A 15,903-nucleotide genomic window follows, 5' to 3' on the forward strand; every position below is an offset into this window, starting at 1 on the left:
TTTCTGGGCATAATCTTTTTCTTGGACACCTGGTTTACAATTTTGATCAACAATATCGATATCGACATCTGTTTATATATATGTGTGAACAAATTATATATTCAAATTAGCTGTTGTTTGAGGTGGATTCTCAAATCAAATCGAAAAAATGTTGTATTTTGTAAGTTACAACAAGCAATAGAGAACCTAATTATACATATGTTATTTATTATTAGTGATTATAAACAAGTACAGTAATAATTAAGGCTAACGGAAGAAGCCGTAATTAATAATCGAAAGAAAGCTTTTTATAAAACCATTGCCTCAAGTTGTATATCGGCGACTCAAGTATTATAGTTCGATTCTACTCGCTCCATCGATCTTTACTTGTATAATTTTCATTTTATTTATTATTTCTTCAAGTGTCAAGTCACTGTAAAAATGGACGAAAGGAGTAGAACTTGCATGAATATGAATTGGAAAAAAAAAAAAAATCCGCTAATGTATTCGTATGGATTTTTTCTCATGATTCATTCAACAATGGTTTCTTAATGATGTCTTGCCACTTAACTAATCGATTTTTTGCTTTCTCCACCTGAAAAAAAAAGAAGGATTGCTCAGTTATGCAGTACAAATAGACATTGAGCTAAAACACAAGGAGGAAAACTATTTAATGTTCTAAACATTAATAAATGACTCCAAACATTTAATTTTATTAGTAAATTTTTTAAAAAAAGTTTCTTAATAACTTTAAAAATAAAACTTGCATACATTTAAATTACAGTAATTCATAATAAAATCAAACTTTTACCACAACAATATTCAGAAGATACTTGAAGTAAAAGGGAACACCGGCCTTAATTGCCTAATAATTTTATACTAGTATTTCTTTTATGTATGAAATGTTGTATATTATTAATTAATAGAGTAAGTATTAAGTATTTGAATTTTTTTGTTTCGAGAATGTTAACTTAATCAAATATCTTACGTTTGAATCTCAGATATAAAAAAAAGTTTGTAGAAAATGTACCTCTTCTTCCCAATTGGTTGAAAAAGTGGCCCATACTAAGATAAGAGTTTGCATTGCTGTTCCACCAAACATGCCCAGCCATAATCCCTACATATTTTTCCCAAGTTAATTAAACAAATTTGTTTTAATTTCAATAATGGAAACTAAAATCTGAATAACCTTTTATTCATTTGTCCATGTTTTTTCAAATGATTTTACTAAATAAGCAAATATCAAATATCAGATAAATAAAATATTTCTACGAAAACAAAGAAAAAGTATAGTGAGGAGAAAAATAGACATACCTTAGCTTCGAGTTTGAAGTGAAACCCAAGAAGAGCACCCAATGGAATACCAACTACGTAGTAACATCCCACGTTAACATATGCCACAAAACCTTGCCATCCACACCCAACCGCCACCCCTTCAATATGAGAATATTTTGTTTAGATGCTCGAACTAAGTCAGAATTAAAGGGAATTCATCTCTAAATATTAGTACCATTTTTCACCTTCAATTCAAAAATTCCTTTTTCTAATTAATTTCAACTAAATATTTCCCTCCTCTATATTATTTGTCTAGTTCTAAATAGTCTTAATTAAAAAAAATACTACACAGGGTACTGTCTTCTATAAAATATTTGTCCTGTTCTCCTTGTCAAATCAATTTTTTTAAAATCTGTGTTTAGCATGTATATCCAAACAAAAGTCACATGCAGTGTTCTTTCTTCTTTCTATTGATGAATACGTGTTGTTTGTCCTTACATGTCTGCGTCCAATATATCTACAGTAGTTTTTGTTTGAAATTTTGCAAAAAAACTGTGCAACCTCTCTTTCGTTGAGTTGTTTTCACAAAAAAAGTAGAGAGTACATATATTTTGGCCTAAAACATGATTTCTTAATTACTATAAATGAGGATATTCCAATTAATAGTGTAACAAAGTTGAAATATTTTTTATGTAACGAAAAATAGTTCAGTGACTGATCTGATGTAGTAAAATAAAAATTAAATTAGTACTATTCTTGAAAACAGAAGAAAAGGTTGATGAAGGACTGACCAGATAAAACAGGCTGAATGCCATTAAGAATTATAGAGGCAGCCAAGAGTGGTGCAAGTTCTGAAGTTGCTTTAGCAATAGTTTCGCCTCCAGTGAATGCATAACTCATCACATCGCGAAACATCATCACTATTATGGCTGCCACTACAGCAATCACAAATGAGCTTAATGTCACCACCAAAACTGAAAATGAGGCCGATTTCGGATGCCCTGCTCCCAACTCATTGCTCACCCTCACACTGCAATTTTTAAAAATTTAACCTCATCACTCTTGGAATAAATACTGTGAATGTAATTGAAAAGGAGAAAAAAGGCCTAACTATGATTTTGAATGCCTTTTTATCACAGGGGCGGATGCAGAGTTTAAAGGTAACAAGTTCAATGCTAAAAATAACGAAATTGCAATAAATAATAGGTTTAAAAATATAATGGATTTAATACAAATATCTCGAAAGTTAAACTCATAAAGCAAAATTTCTGAATAGATAACTAACCTTGCTGCTGCATTGAACCCAGCAGCTATCATGAACACCCATCCAAGAATTGTATTACTGCAAAACAAATTCCATTTCATCAGGACATTAATCCAAGAGAGGAAAATAAAATTAATTGATAACAAACAAGATATTCACTAACCAAACAGCTAGAGAGTCTAATGCCACTTCAGGATTTGGAAGCAAACCAGCAACTAAAACTAAAATCTGAAAGTACCAAGTCTCCAAGCACAACATCACAGATGAAGCAGCTGACAACTTATAAAAATCCCACAGCCCTGAAAACGCTTGCGAACTAAATCCATTCCACGTTTTCTTACATTTATCGCTCTGCAATATGTACATAAATTGCGCAACGACTACTATCCACCATGAAATACTTAGAACCATTGCTCCTCCGAATAATCCCCACTTGAATACATAAAGCACAATCCATGTTAGGAAAAGATGTAGGACTAATGCGGCTGCTGCTATATACGCACTAGGATTCACGATGCTTTGGGCTTGCAAGAACTTTTGTATGGGGAAATTGGCAGCGTAAGCAAATATTTGAGGAATTAAACCATAAACGAATAATGCAGCTGCTGATGCAACTTTCTCTGATTCTCCAAGTAAGATTAAAATTGGCTTTGAAAATAAGTAAGCCACCATAATCGGTATTCCAGATAACATAAGCAGAATTGTCGATCTTTGAAGATATATTCCCAATGTTTCATACTTGTGAGCTCCATATGCTTGTCCACATAGTGTCTCCACTGCACTCCCCATCCCTAACTGCTCCAACAAAATCACATCATTACGTCTTACAACCATTACTATTGTTCAGTAAAATTGAAAACTATCCATCCCAATTTGTGAGTTAACTTTCAAACAGTTTTGCTTAGATACTTTTTATGTAGTTATTTTATTGGAGAAACCAAAGATTCTATGTACGAATTCATTGTCAATTTTTGAATCTGAACAATAAATTGAGTATATGAAATTCGAGCAATCCAAAGAAGCTCTGGTCATATGGTAGGTCAATTAACAACCAGAAAAGGTAATCCTACTGCAATTTGTACAAGTGTAAAAATAGTACCATGTAAAGTATAAAGTTGACACAAATCTTACCATGACGCCATAGGCCAAGAGTTGAATACCTTCATTGCCAAGTGAAGCAGCAGCAAGTTCAAGATTACCAAGATGACCACAGAATATTTGAGTAGACATAGAAGTAACATTATTGAGCAAATAAACAATGATTGCTGGAGCTGCTAGTCGAAACAGATTTCTGAATTCAACGGCAGATGCCCGTCCAAGCCGCTGAAAATGCGACAATCTTGTGTCGGACAATATGTCTTCAAGCTCAGAGCTTACATGTTCCACTGCTGCTTCTTTCTGTTCTAGTACTAGTAAAGGTTCACTTGGCCCCTTATCTTGAAAACACTCATCCATGTTTTCAATAAATCAAAGTCCAAGATGTCAATAGGTGAAAAACTAAACGATGAAAACCCGTTGGTCTAAGCAATCTCTTGCTCCCACTAACAACTTCACTAGACTGTTAGGCGTTAGCCATTCCATCTGATTTGAAATAACAAATAGTCTAAAAGTAAATCATTGAACTATACGGTCAAAAGTTTGAAATCTTTCTTTATTTATTCTACTTTTTATATGCACTGAACTTATTACACATATTAGTACTATTTTATTACTCTTTTAATAGCACCTACCGATGAAAGGAAAGGGATATGTATGTGTACCAACAGAATAGCGACAATCATGACATATTAATAGTTTGTCTCACTTCAATTACTAGTAATATATTTTCCTTGCCTCAATCACTTTAATTGCAAGTAATAATAATAGTATGCCATTACACTTTTTAAATTTCGAAATATATTATCTTCTCCTTCCTTGTAAGTAGGGAAAGAAAATTCAAAGGAAGAGAATATGAATGCAATAAATTGTTAAAATGATTATGAATGTAGAAAAAATGTGTATCACAGCAAAGACTAAAGGCGCATTTCCCTTAGAAGGTGAATACACAAAAGAAGAAAGTAAAGTAAAACACCATTAATATTTATTCAGGGCAAAGAGATAAAAGTTAAGTATTATTTTGAAATTGACTATATGAATCATTTTGAAAGGAAATTGAACAGAGGAATAGTACCCGTTAAATATTGGGTTCTCTATTTCAACTTGCAGCAATTCTGAGCAGAGCAATGGCGCTTTTTTTGGTCGAAAAAAAAAGATTTGAACGAAAATTTAATCCAACTCGTTCATTTGTCACCCAAACAAAATCAACCTACTATGCTGCAGCCATTTGTTTTTTAAAAAAAAAACTAGCTGCGGAAATTTGAGTCGTTCATTGGAATTCTGTTAAATATGATTAAATAAGAAATCAATCAGCAACCCTAAATATGCGCAATATAATCCGGGATAGAATGAACAAATAAATATAAAAAGATGCACTGTACACTACTGATCTTAACCAAGTGACAATTATTTTGATCAAGAGAAATAGAATCCGGACTCTCTAAATTAAATGTGTATTACCGTAAAAAGAACCAAGATTCTTATTCCTTATAGATACCAATGCAATATCTAGATTAAAAAACAAAGCATCAGAGCGTTTTTTCTTATTAAAAATAAATTCTCAGTGTAGACGGTAGCGTCGATGCAGAATCTTACCCCTATCTCATATATCTACATTCAGATCATTTATAAGGTAAAACACAAGTAAATATCCACATCAGCATAATTAACTATCTCAAGAAAATGGTAGTAATTGACACTTCATCACAAGATAAATTACAAAGATAGTGTAATAGATCTCACATTGGCAACTCTGTCTAGGCAATTAAATAAGAAGATGATAAAAGAGCACTGAAATTATCACTTGGAAGGTGCTGCAATTTGCAATACCTTTATCTACTGAACAGAAATAGATGGTACAATTGTGATATTGTATTAGTTCTGATGCATAACTGAAAACAAAAGAAAAATGACAAACAAAACATCCCAACCCCTAGAGACCTACCTAATGCATTAGCTAATGACACAATAATTTCTCAGGACTTTGAATTTCAGACATATACAATACAAGACAGGTTTTTTCTAAGTGGAAATAAATAATTACATGGAATTCAACCTCCTCCTGAATTACTTTTACAAAATTTCCTCATTACGCAAGAATGAGGAACAAATAGGGTCGGAAAACTCAAACTTGGAATCTTCTCCGAGTGGGATTCTTACTCCGGATCATGATTTTCCAGCTGCTTTTGTACACATTAGACTTGAGGAAAATCAGAACCTTCAGCACTATTAACTTAAAGATATTCGTTACTTGTATCATCATTTCATGAGACTTGCTCGCAATAAAGGTTAATTGAGCAGGAATGGCAGCATTAAGTATAAAAGAGGCTTCCAAGAGCCGTCAAGGCCAAGAGACGCAGATGAGACCCGATGCTTAAGCTGTTCAGACCTGACAAATTAGCAAGAACATATCAATGAGAAGTACATCAACCTTAATAGAAAGATAAAACAATGAAGCCTTTTCCAACTGACAAATTCAAGTGAATCTGCAACTAAGTACAGATTCATTTAGAGTAGAGATAGGTGCCATTTGAAGTCTTATTTGTTTGTCAAACCTTTTCCTTGATCCTCCAAAGTAGCTTTAATTTTGCTTTAGGACAACAGTGCTCAGGACATACTATAAATAGTTTTTTTTTTATTTATAAATAGTACTCCCTCTGTCCCATATTAGATGGGCACTTTCCATTTTACATGGTAATTAATAGATTGATCAACTTTACTATTTTGCCCTTTGTTCATATTAATTAGCCTCTTGAAAAAAAGAAATTCTTGGCCTTCAAAATTAGTATAAGCTTCCCAAAGCCATAGTAATTGTAGGGGTAAAATGGAAAAAAAAAAAATTAATTCTATCTTGATTTAGTAAGTGGTCAAGTAATATGGGACAAATACTTTTAAACTTTAGTAAGATGCACATCTAATATGGGACGGAGGGAGTACATATTAAAAAATGGTATCCTTCTGTCCCTAATTACTTGTCCAATTTTCCCTTTTTACTTGTCCATTTTGACAAATCAAAAAAGGATAAAAGAAATTTACCTATTATACCCTCAATTAATTAATTATGAAAAGGTAGAACTTCTTGAAAATCCTAACTTTTTAATTCATCCACTTCATAATTAATAGGGATAAAATGGTAAACTCACTACGCCAATCATTGTTTTCTTAAAAAGTGCTAATTCAAAAGTGGACAAATAATTAGGGACAGAGGGAGTAAAAAGTAACTCAATGGGAGTGGAGGCCTGGTGTATCTTCACTAATAAAATGATGCTTCATGATGTTCTACATATCCATCCTTCTTCCCTTATGCATCCATGTAAACATATTAATTACCATTGGCCAACGAAATTCTTGATCTCACACCAGGGTATTTCAAAGAAGTTACTCCCTCCATTTCTATTAGTTTTTCTGGTTTTGACTTGACAATAGTTTAAGAAATTAAAGAAGCTTTTGAATATTGTGGTCTTAAAGTAAAGATATGTTGAATGTACTAAAATACCCTACAATCTTGAGGTCTTAAAAATGCCACGTGGAAAGTTAGAATTGAAGAGTGCCAAAAAGGAAAAGAGACATTCTTTTAAAAAAAAGGGACTAAAAAGGAAAGTAAAACAAATAAATTGAAACGGAGAGTAAATTTTCATGTTTCTTTCAACTAAAATATAAGATAATGATTTTCCACTTGTATAGCAGGAAATATTATGTGGAAAAAATATTCCAGTGTCCTGTTACTTGTGAGCATAAGTTCACTTTTCTTTACAAATATTCCAATTCTTACTCCAATCACTTGCTTCAATCAACATTTAGCTATTGTTGCAACTTCTAATACTCAAAAATATTGCCCAATCACGATCCTTGTATCTTATACAACTACACATATAACTCAACCCCAAAAACTATTTCATGAAGGGAGGCTTGCCCCAAACAATATAAGGAGACAACAACTCATTCTCTCAACCGATATGGGAGCTAACACTCCCCTACATGCTCAAGATTCAAGTAGAACATGGATCACGGAGGCACAACATTGAGAAACACAACAAGGATCGATGGGTCTGGCTCTCATACCATGTCAAGATATGGTAACTGGCCTAACTTAATCCCAAAGCAAGCTCATAAGAAAAGGATTGTCAAAAGTCATATAAGGAGACCACAATTCATTCCACAACCAACGAGGGACTTAACAATGATAAATGAATCCATCAAGAAATATGATGTGAAACTGAAAACTATTTTAGCCTCCAAATTTTCTTTAACCCCTCATGTCCATATCCGGAGAAGTCTAAACTTATTATTATTATTATTAATAGAAGCACAAAAAGAAACCAGCATACTATGAAACTGTAAATGAGACAGGTAAGATAGTCTTACTGATCTGGCCAGATGCTGCCGCAGGAAGCGCAGGAATTTTCATAGCTGCAATAGCAGAAAGTCGTAATAAAGATCAGCAGTTAGTTATGTAAGAAGATAAACTTTGGTCACTGGATATAAGAAAAAGCAAGAGATGTGACATACTTTTATTGCATGACGAAACTGGTAAGTGAGAGAGAGATGGCCAAGGGGCTGGAATGTTATCGTTTAAATCACAGACGAAGCTGATCCCCGAACTTTGGTCAAGTACAGCATCTGATGGTAGACTAGGCAAAAGACACCCAGAAACTACTCCCACAAGAAGAGCAAGAAAAAAACTAATTAATTAAGACCATCACAAAGAAACTGACATAGGCAAAATACATGATACTACACACAAGGACCCTCATCCAAAGGAGGAAAATTACCATGTACTAATTTGACAGTTTGATGCATGTAGTAATATGACAAAAACAATGTTTTCCAAGAAAAAATGTAGATTTCTTCTCTCAGGCATGAAACGACAGTATTGTAATTTCCAAACCCTATAGACACAGTCACTGTGGACTACTTTACGTTCAAAAGTTGCCTCCTTTGTCCAAGACATTGATCTTCAATAAAATACATCCAGTGCAATATTAACTAATAGTATTATTTTAATCCATTATCATGTAATTGAATATCTTAATTCTTAACCAACTTTTTTCCACGTCCCATAATTGAATACCTGTTACTTCAACATAAGTCATTTAGAGGAAGCAGGAGGTGGGGGAGTTTCAAAATTATATTTCTTTCGGTATAGCAGATGCTTCGAATTCTAGTGATAAATAAAGGACGGAAGAAAACACAGGGCATGGAGATGAATAAAAAAATACACAAGTACGTAAATTACCTTCGGGTGCGACTGTTGCAGTCATATGAAGAGAACCCAGAACGGATGGATATGACAAAAGAGAAATCCCAAGTTAGCTTGGTAGATTTGAAGGCAGCAAAATGCTCAAAAAGTGGCATTTAAATAATAACTTACCTTGCACAGAAAAGTCCTTGAGGCTAATGTGACAAAGTTTGTATATATTTTTGCTAACATTGGCTTTCTGTAACTTGAATCCAAGTGAAGCAGCACAATCCAAAGCTTGCAAGTTGGTTACAAAACTCTGCCTTTGTAAGTGAGAGACATAGCTCTCAGTGGTACTACAGCATGCTGTTTGGTTATTCATCCCATCTCCACAAGCTTTTGTAACATGGCTCGTATTTGGGAATACCAGAGGGCACACTGAAGGGGAGGAAAACAGATTGCTAATTTTATAACTATATTATACCCAGGATAGAAAATGACAAAAAACAATACAAGATATTCTAGTCCCTTTAGCAAGCATGACTGCATGAGTCCATGACAATTTTGGTAAGATGAGTAGCTAACACAAGTGATCACAAGGATAATCATATAAGTACAGACATGCTTGGTTGGTGTGACACTTGAAGGACATGAAGAGATTAACTAAATGAACAGGTACTTGTCCAACCTGGTTTAGGATTAAAATGGAGTGGCTTAAAACTAACTTAGAGAACATTCCAAGTAAGAAATGACAGGAAAGGAAAAATATGCCTTCCTTCTCCATTTTTTCTCCTTCAAACAGCATGAAGGGCAATTAACATTTGACTAGGAAGTACACAGTCAGCGGCATTTGCTCTCTCTCTCTCCTAGAGCCCAAACTACTGAAGAACTATTCACCATTAATTACCAAAGAAAATTAATGATAAAAAGATTTATAGTCGTTAATAGGAAAGTGTAATTCCATTGATTTATAACAAATACCAATTCTAGACTACATATTATAGACATCCTAAGAAGGTTATTTTCTTAGAAAAAGCTCCCAACTAAATTGATAAAAACAGATGTCCACCATAGCCCCGTTTTGAAAATTGCAACCATGTTCAATCAACTATACCTCAACCCAAATTAGCTGGAGTGGCTATTTAGTTATGCTTACAATACACCACTTCACGTGTGAGCCTGATTCTTTTACATGATCCGATCATGTGGAAATTCTTTTTTCAATAATGGATGGTGGTGAGACTCAAACTGAGGACCTCTATCTGCTCTGGTACTATTGATAACATGTTGAAGTGTGTGATCATCTCAACTAAAAGTTTAAGCTATTCAAGAGACGCCCTTTATTTACTAATTATGTTTCCAACACGTGAAAAATATGCCTATTCTCCTGTTAGCACATTCATAGCAAAAGGTCAGTAGAAAATAGAAAACCATCTCAAGCTACTGTACATGCTTCCTCATATGATCCTTTTCATCATCAATGAAAAACTTAACATATATAATGAATAAGCAATGAGCATAAGAAAAAGGACTTGTATGTATTCCTCACCTTTATTATTTTTGCAATTAGATAGTCCTCTAAGAACATCTTTTGCACCATTAGGGTCAAGTTTACTTGCCAGCCAACGGTGTACAATACTTCTGCAATCATTAACCCTAGTTGAGTGGTCAGTCAGCACCTCAGCACCTTCCGTGCTCAGAAGATCATATGCTTTTAGTGCAAGTTTTTTAGCAGCTTCTGATATAGCATTTTGGCAAGTTTGCTCACAACATTCATTCACAAGGTCAATCTTCCCACAGGCAGCAAGTAAGCTAGATGAGTCCACTGTGGTTTCAAACTCATGAACATCTTTGACTGGGCAAGAACCTTCTGTCAGATTTGATGGATGGAGAGAGCATATGTGCTGTAAAGTATCATTGGCACCCTGGCTCACCAGAATTTGCTGAAAATCTGAAAGGCAATGCTTTGCAAGTGTGCCATTTAAAGCAAGCATATTTGTGAATTTACTAGACTGCCCAATAAGAATAACAAGAGTTGCTTCCAGTTGTGGGCAACACATGACATTAGCCAGATACTGCGCAAATGGAGCAACACAATCAATTGATGTCACACCCATCATTCTTTCCACAGCATCAAATTTCAGCGTACAGAGTCCTGAAGAGTATGAAAGGAAGAGTCACTGACTGAGGTGACAGCAAATCAAGATCTATCTGAGCTGTATTTAGTTTATCAACTCTAAATTGCTCTACAATTTGAAGTAGCCCCAAATTTTAAAATTTTGATCTTGCTCAGACCTAAGAGATTATCATTTTAATTAAATACTAAACCAGACCCGATAATTTTGGTAAAGTGCTGTTTGTAAAAGGTGCCCACGGAGAAGGTGCCAGAAGAGGGAGAAAGGGCTGAGGAGAAGCAGTTGGGGAGATCTCAGGCAACAAAGTGTCCTCCTTTCTGTCCATGTTTAAAGAACCCTTGAGAGAATTCACTGAACTGCAACTGGAGTCCTGGAGGTCTGGACAATCAGAAATTCCATCAGAAATAAGAAATAGCATTGATTCCTTTTAGGAGATGACCAACTAAAAACACTTACAGCCAGCGAAGGCATATATACAGTTACATATGGATCAAAGCTACAAGCACCATTGGGGCTTGTGCTCCCATGCACCAAATGGAAAACAAGTTAAATGGCAACAAGAAACCACTAGAATCTCAGATAATATAGTCACCCAAAGAAAACAGTAGTGATGTAACTTGACATCTTCAATGTCAAATGGGATCTTGAAGATTTAGAAAAGTTCTATACCTAGAGAAACCAGTATTTCCAGAACTTCATGTTTCACTTTGCGTCACTGAGCTGGCTAAATCTTACTGTCCGCAACAGAAACTGCCTCACATTTCACTTTGTCAAAATTTAACCCATCAAACCATTCTATACTTGCTTTTAGCCACATTATATGCTCTCATTCATTAAAGATTTCCACCATGGAATGTAGGGGTTGAAATTCCTAGTTTTAATTTTTAAATAATCCCTTTCCTAATATAGTTGTGATTCACAAGTCTTTAATTGATTCAAATACAAAGAGAGTCAAGGGATTCTCGTCTTACTGAAGCGGAAGCCTATGGAAGATTAGCATCATCCCAAAAGGAAATCTGTTGGCTCATCATTAGTCGATTTGTGGGGTGCACATACCCTGAAAACAACAACCAGAACAACTACTAGATTGCTTCCCTACCCCCAGAATAGCTTGATGGACAAATTACTCCAAAGCATGCCCAACATCAATCCCCTCATACTCCTGCACAATAGGAGCGGATTGAGTCGGCATTCATCTATGAAGAGTGGTCCCCGGATTGCTTTTTGATAATCAATAAGTAATGTAGGCTTTGGTACATTTATAATAGTGATCTTAACTCTTAGCAACCTAAATGCAATGCAGAAACTTCATTGTCTGCAAAACATCTGAAATGTAACAACAGAGAATAGGATTTTTTTTATTTTTAATCGTGTTTTTCCATGCCTCGTCACTCCTTCTCAATTTCAATGCCAATTATCCGAAAAAATGTTGGGAACCATGAAATATCCACAGAAATTATCATGGGTAGAATAACGAGTAAAAAAAGAAATAAGAACACCAAGATTTTCTACATGAAACTCCCTTCTGGACTAAGGAAAAACCACGGATCGGGACGAGCAAAATAATATAATCATAGTGAGATGTGAAACACTGAACACTCTAGTATCACAAAGACCTCGAAGATGTTACACTAAAAAGAAATGCACTTGTATCCTAATCTGGATCTGTATCCCCATATCTTAAAATTTAGATCATTAAGGAACCTACCTCTAAATCTGCACGATAACCACACCCAAATCAACTTAGACTTAATTCACTTATCACGAAAAAAAAAAAGAGAGTTCATACACTTAATTCATCTAAAGTACATGAATTTCATTTCCTTAGTTCATGAATTAAGAAGATAAATGTATTTGTTTGGAAGGTGCATGTACTTACTTATGGCTTTTGTGGAGGAGTAGACTAGAATTAAATGACGATTATGTATGATAGCCTAAATACATTGTTGTAGATCACCTAAATATATTTGAGCAGCTGAAAAAGAAAATCAGCTGCTTCGAAACATTAACCGAGGAGCTGAAAACATTTCATTTGGTGACAAATCCACAGACGAGCATTCAAATTGAAAATACATAAAAAGGAATTTAACCTCCAGCGTATCAACTCAAACCCTAGAGCAGACCTAAAGAAGTGCAGTTCTTAGAGTCCATACATCTTCCATCCCTTTACACAAAAAAAGCACTGACATAGCAGCAAGATAACAATTCCCTCTACTGGAAAGTCCCAATTTCACATTACAGTAATCAGTGAACTCGAATAAAAATTGTATTTTTAGGTCCAACTAACAGCATTTTCTTACTATAATAAACAGAAATTACCCAACACCCACATAAAGTAGAAAAATTAACACAAAACCCAAATAGATTTTTATCAAAATTGAGCAATAATAATTACAATAGCTACAAATCATCCAAAAAACAAGAAATCAAGTGAAAAAATAGCAAGAATACTTACAAAGCAGCAGTAGAAACACATGGAGAAGGTAAAGCTTGAAACTTTGAGAAACCCCACCTCTCATCCTTGCCAGTTTTTGAACCAAAAACCGAAATAGACCCAAATGTGTAATGAGTCAGTAGATTCAAGAAAACCCCCAAAGGAAGTAGAAGTAGAAGTAGAAGTAGAAGTAGAAAGAGAAGAAAAATTGTGAAAGTCTTTAAGTGAGAAATGATGATGGTTGTTAGTTAATTAATGTGAAGAAAGAGGGAAGTATAGTAGTGGGAGAGTGAAGAGAACTGGGGCAGCCATGAATGAGGTTGCTTAGTTGTGTGGGGACAAAAAGCAGTAAATAAAGGTATAGCTGGACAAATGACCCTACTTGTATTTAATTTCACATTGTAAAGAAAATTTGTGTGTGAAAACTGAGATATTGAGCATTAAATAAAATCCATCAACCGCCTTTCCTTTTTTTTTTTCTCTGTTACTTCCGATGTTAGCAAATACTCTAGCAATTCTTATTGAACATCAATAATGGTACAGTGATAAAATTGTTTTAATTTTAATTAGAGGTGTTTGATTTATACCTTGACGTAAAATAAATCTTGTTAAAAGTGTCTCATTTTCAAACATATATCATTTTTAATTTCATTCTGTATAGGAATGACAATGGAGCGGGGTGGGTTGAAGTGAGTTTTTTTAAAACTAATGCAGGGCGGGGCGGTTTGTGGGTACATGTGATTTTATGTGGGTTTAAACTTAATTTTAATTTTTACATATTATAAGAGTTATAGAACATTATTTATTAAGATAATTTCTTTAAAGCTTCTAAAATATTCAAGATAGTAAATAATGGTTCAATAAAAAATAATTCAATTTCTTACATGTTTCCCTATTGACCTCTAAAAAATAAAATTTAAGTCACTATCCTATTAAATTAATACAACTTAATTAAAAAATAATTTTATTTTTAGTATTAAGCTTAACTAGAAAAAAAAATATTAAAAAAATTATGCGGGGCAAATTCATGCATAGCGAGTCTATGTGGAGCGAGGCGGTGCGGGTTAAAAATGAAAAAAAGATGCTATACAAGGCGGGGAATTAAAAAATTTACGAGTTAAGCTCAACCCACCTTGCCCCGCACCGCCCCATTATCATCCCTATTCTCGCAGGTTCCATCCCTAATATATAAATACTTTTTAAGATATTAATTTGCACAACTTGTCTTCATTGATGTCATCACTATTGAAATTTTGTTGCCCTTAGCTAAAAAAATTCCTGCAACAAAGGAAGTGGTCCAACTACTTCAATTGTGAATTTTAACGCACTAAATTATAGGGATGATTCACAAATCATAAGAGTGACCTCCATGAGCAAAATTTATATTGTCTATTGGGCATATAATCACAAGTGATTTTTCTATCTAGGGAGAACTTTGCAATATTTTAACATATCATAGATAATAACATGTTTAATAGTCTATAAGTTATGTTACAACCGCAAAAATTTCATGTGTTATTAAAAAATCATGATGATCTAGCAAGACTTATTACTATTTATTCTACGTAGTGTGTTAACTTGATCATAAGTTATGATACGAAAATTATTTATACTCTTCAATTTTTTTGCAACTTTTTCCTCCAAATTATAAGAGTAATTCTAGTAGGTCACAAAATAATATTATGAATCTCCAAACTAAACGCGGATGTCAAATTATTATGGATAAATTACTTATATACACAAGTTTAATTTACTTATTCTCTATTTTTCTCTACCTTTTAAAAATATTACTTAAATCCCTTCTTTCTCTTAATTTTAAAAATTACCTGATACATAAAAGTCACCAGTCAAATCCACATTTACCACTCTCTTTTTCTCTCCTATTTTCTCTCCCTAAATTCACTCCAAATTCTTAGTAGTTACAAAATCTATATCCAAATTTGATTTTCAATAAGTTTAAACTAACAAAACATTAAAAAAAAACTAACCAAACATAAAAAATAAAAAAAAGCAAAAAATGTTTTCCATAATACCAAATACAAACCTTGTTTCTTTTTCATATTTTGTTCATACTAATCACGTCCAATAATAGTAAAAATTGAGTTAAAAGAGGTGTATTTCCTCTTTAATATAATCATATACGATTAAATGGATTTGTTGGAAACACTTCCTTAATTAACTTTAGGCTGATTTTTGATTAGTTGCATATTATTTGGTAATAATTAATATAATATTTAGAATTTTTTCATAATTTGAGTTGGTTATGGACTCTAACAACTAATCATTCGTTGAAAATTATTAGGATTCTTGTATTATTATTTAATCTTCTCATTGTCTCATAATAATATTAGTTTCAATTTCACCAAAATTTCAAACAGTCTAATATTTTCCTCTTTTTTCCTAGTATTTTTCATAATCAAATTTCTTTAATGGATTGTGTTTGTTCATGTATGTAATTGATAACTCAATTCTTATTTATTGTGATACATTTATAGATACACTCTATTTCAGCTTACATACATCCTTCTTTCACAACCTTATT

At 33.5% G+C, this 15,903-nt stretch overlaps 2 protein-coding genes across 4 annotated transcripts; both read right to left on the bottom strand.

The window, feature by feature from the left end:
* Positions 1 to 265: 265 nt before the first annotated feature.
* Positions 266 to 4,841, bottom strand: LOC102594665 (protein DETOXIFICATION 40-like). The gene is made up of 8 exons (XM_006348049.2): positions 4,689 to 4,841; positions 3,650 to 4,099; positions 2,682 to 3,313; positions 2,540 to 2,596; positions 2,046 to 2,284; positions 1,294 to 1,412; positions 1,010 to 1,096; positions 266 to 574 (listed from the first exon to the last, which is right to left on the bottom strand). Exons 2-8 carry the CDS (start codon positions 3,971 to 3,973, stop codon positions 503 to 505), a joined length of 1,530 nt encoding a protein of 509 aa, XP_006348111.1. The 5' UTR covers positions 3,974 to 4,099; positions 4,689 to 4,841; the 3' UTR covers positions 266 to 502.
* A 569-nt stretch (positions 4,842 to 5,410) lies between these two features.
* LOC102594995 (uncharacterized GPI-anchored protein At1g61900) lies at positions 5,411 to 13,762 on the bottom strand. 3 transcript variants are annotated; one of them, XM_015309081.1, is made up of 9 exons: positions 13,383 to 13,762; positions 12,027 to 12,089; positions 11,126 to 11,305; positions 10,342 to 10,947; positions 8,985 to 9,230; positions 8,850 to 8,861; positions 8,123 to 8,266; positions 7,979 to 8,023; positions 5,411 to 6,002 (listed from the first exon to the last, which is right to left on the bottom strand). In XM_015309081.1, exons 3-9 carry the CDS (start codon positions 11,250 to 11,252, stop codon positions 5,926 to 5,928), a joined length of 1,257 nt encoding a protein of 418 aa, XP_015164567.1. In that variant the 5' UTR covers positions 11,253 to 11,305; positions 12,027 to 12,089; positions 13,383 to 13,762; the 3' UTR covers positions 5,411 to 5,925. The 3 variants fall into 3 exon arrangements, with proteins under 3 accessions (XP_015164567.1, XP_006348113.1, XP_006348112.1); XM_006348051.2 differs by having other exon boundaries at positions 11,899 to 12,089; XM_006348050.2 differs by lacking the exon at positions 12,027 to 12,089 and having other exon boundaries at positions 13,383 to 13,761.
* Between the last annotated feature and the right edge of the window lie 2,141 nt (positions 13,763 to 15,903).

Source organism: Solanum tuberosum, unplaced genomic scaffold (genome assembly GCF_000226075.1).
Source record: "Solanum tuberosum cultivar DM 1-3 516 R44 unplaced genomic scaffold, SolTub_3.0 scf00099, whole genome shotgun sequence".
Taxonomy (NCBI): domain Eukaryota; kingdom Viridiplantae; phylum Streptophyta; class Magnoliopsida; order Solanales; family Solanaceae; genus Solanum; species Solanum tuberosum.

Bases quoted from the DNA above. Each gene is read 5' to 3' on its own strand.
- LOC102594995 (XM_006348050.2), bottom strand. From the start codon at position 13,446: ATGAGAGGTGGGGTTTCTCAAAGTTTCAAGCTTTACCTTCTCCATGTG. The intron at 8,024-8,122 runs GTATGTCACATC...CTGCTATTGCAG, and splicing joins AGTTTCGTCATGCAATAAAA to CTATGAAAATTCCTGCGCTT. The intron at 6,003-7,978 runs GTAAGACTATCT...CTAATTTGTCAG, and splicing joins GGCAGCATCTGGCCAGATCA to GTCTGAACAGCTTAAGCATC.
- LOC102594665 (XM_006348049.2), bottom strand. From the start codon at position 3,973: ATGGATGAGTGTTTTCAAGATAAGGGGCCAAGTGAACCTTTACTAGTA. The intron at 2,285-2,539 runs GTTAGTTATCTA...TAAAAATTGCAG, and splicing joins GGGTTCAATGCAGCAGCAAG to TGTGAGGGTGAGCAATGAGT. The intron at 1,413-2,045 runs GTCAGTCCTTCA...CTCATATTGAAG, and splicing joins CATTCAGCCTGTTTTATCTG to GGGTGGCGGTTGGGTGTGGA.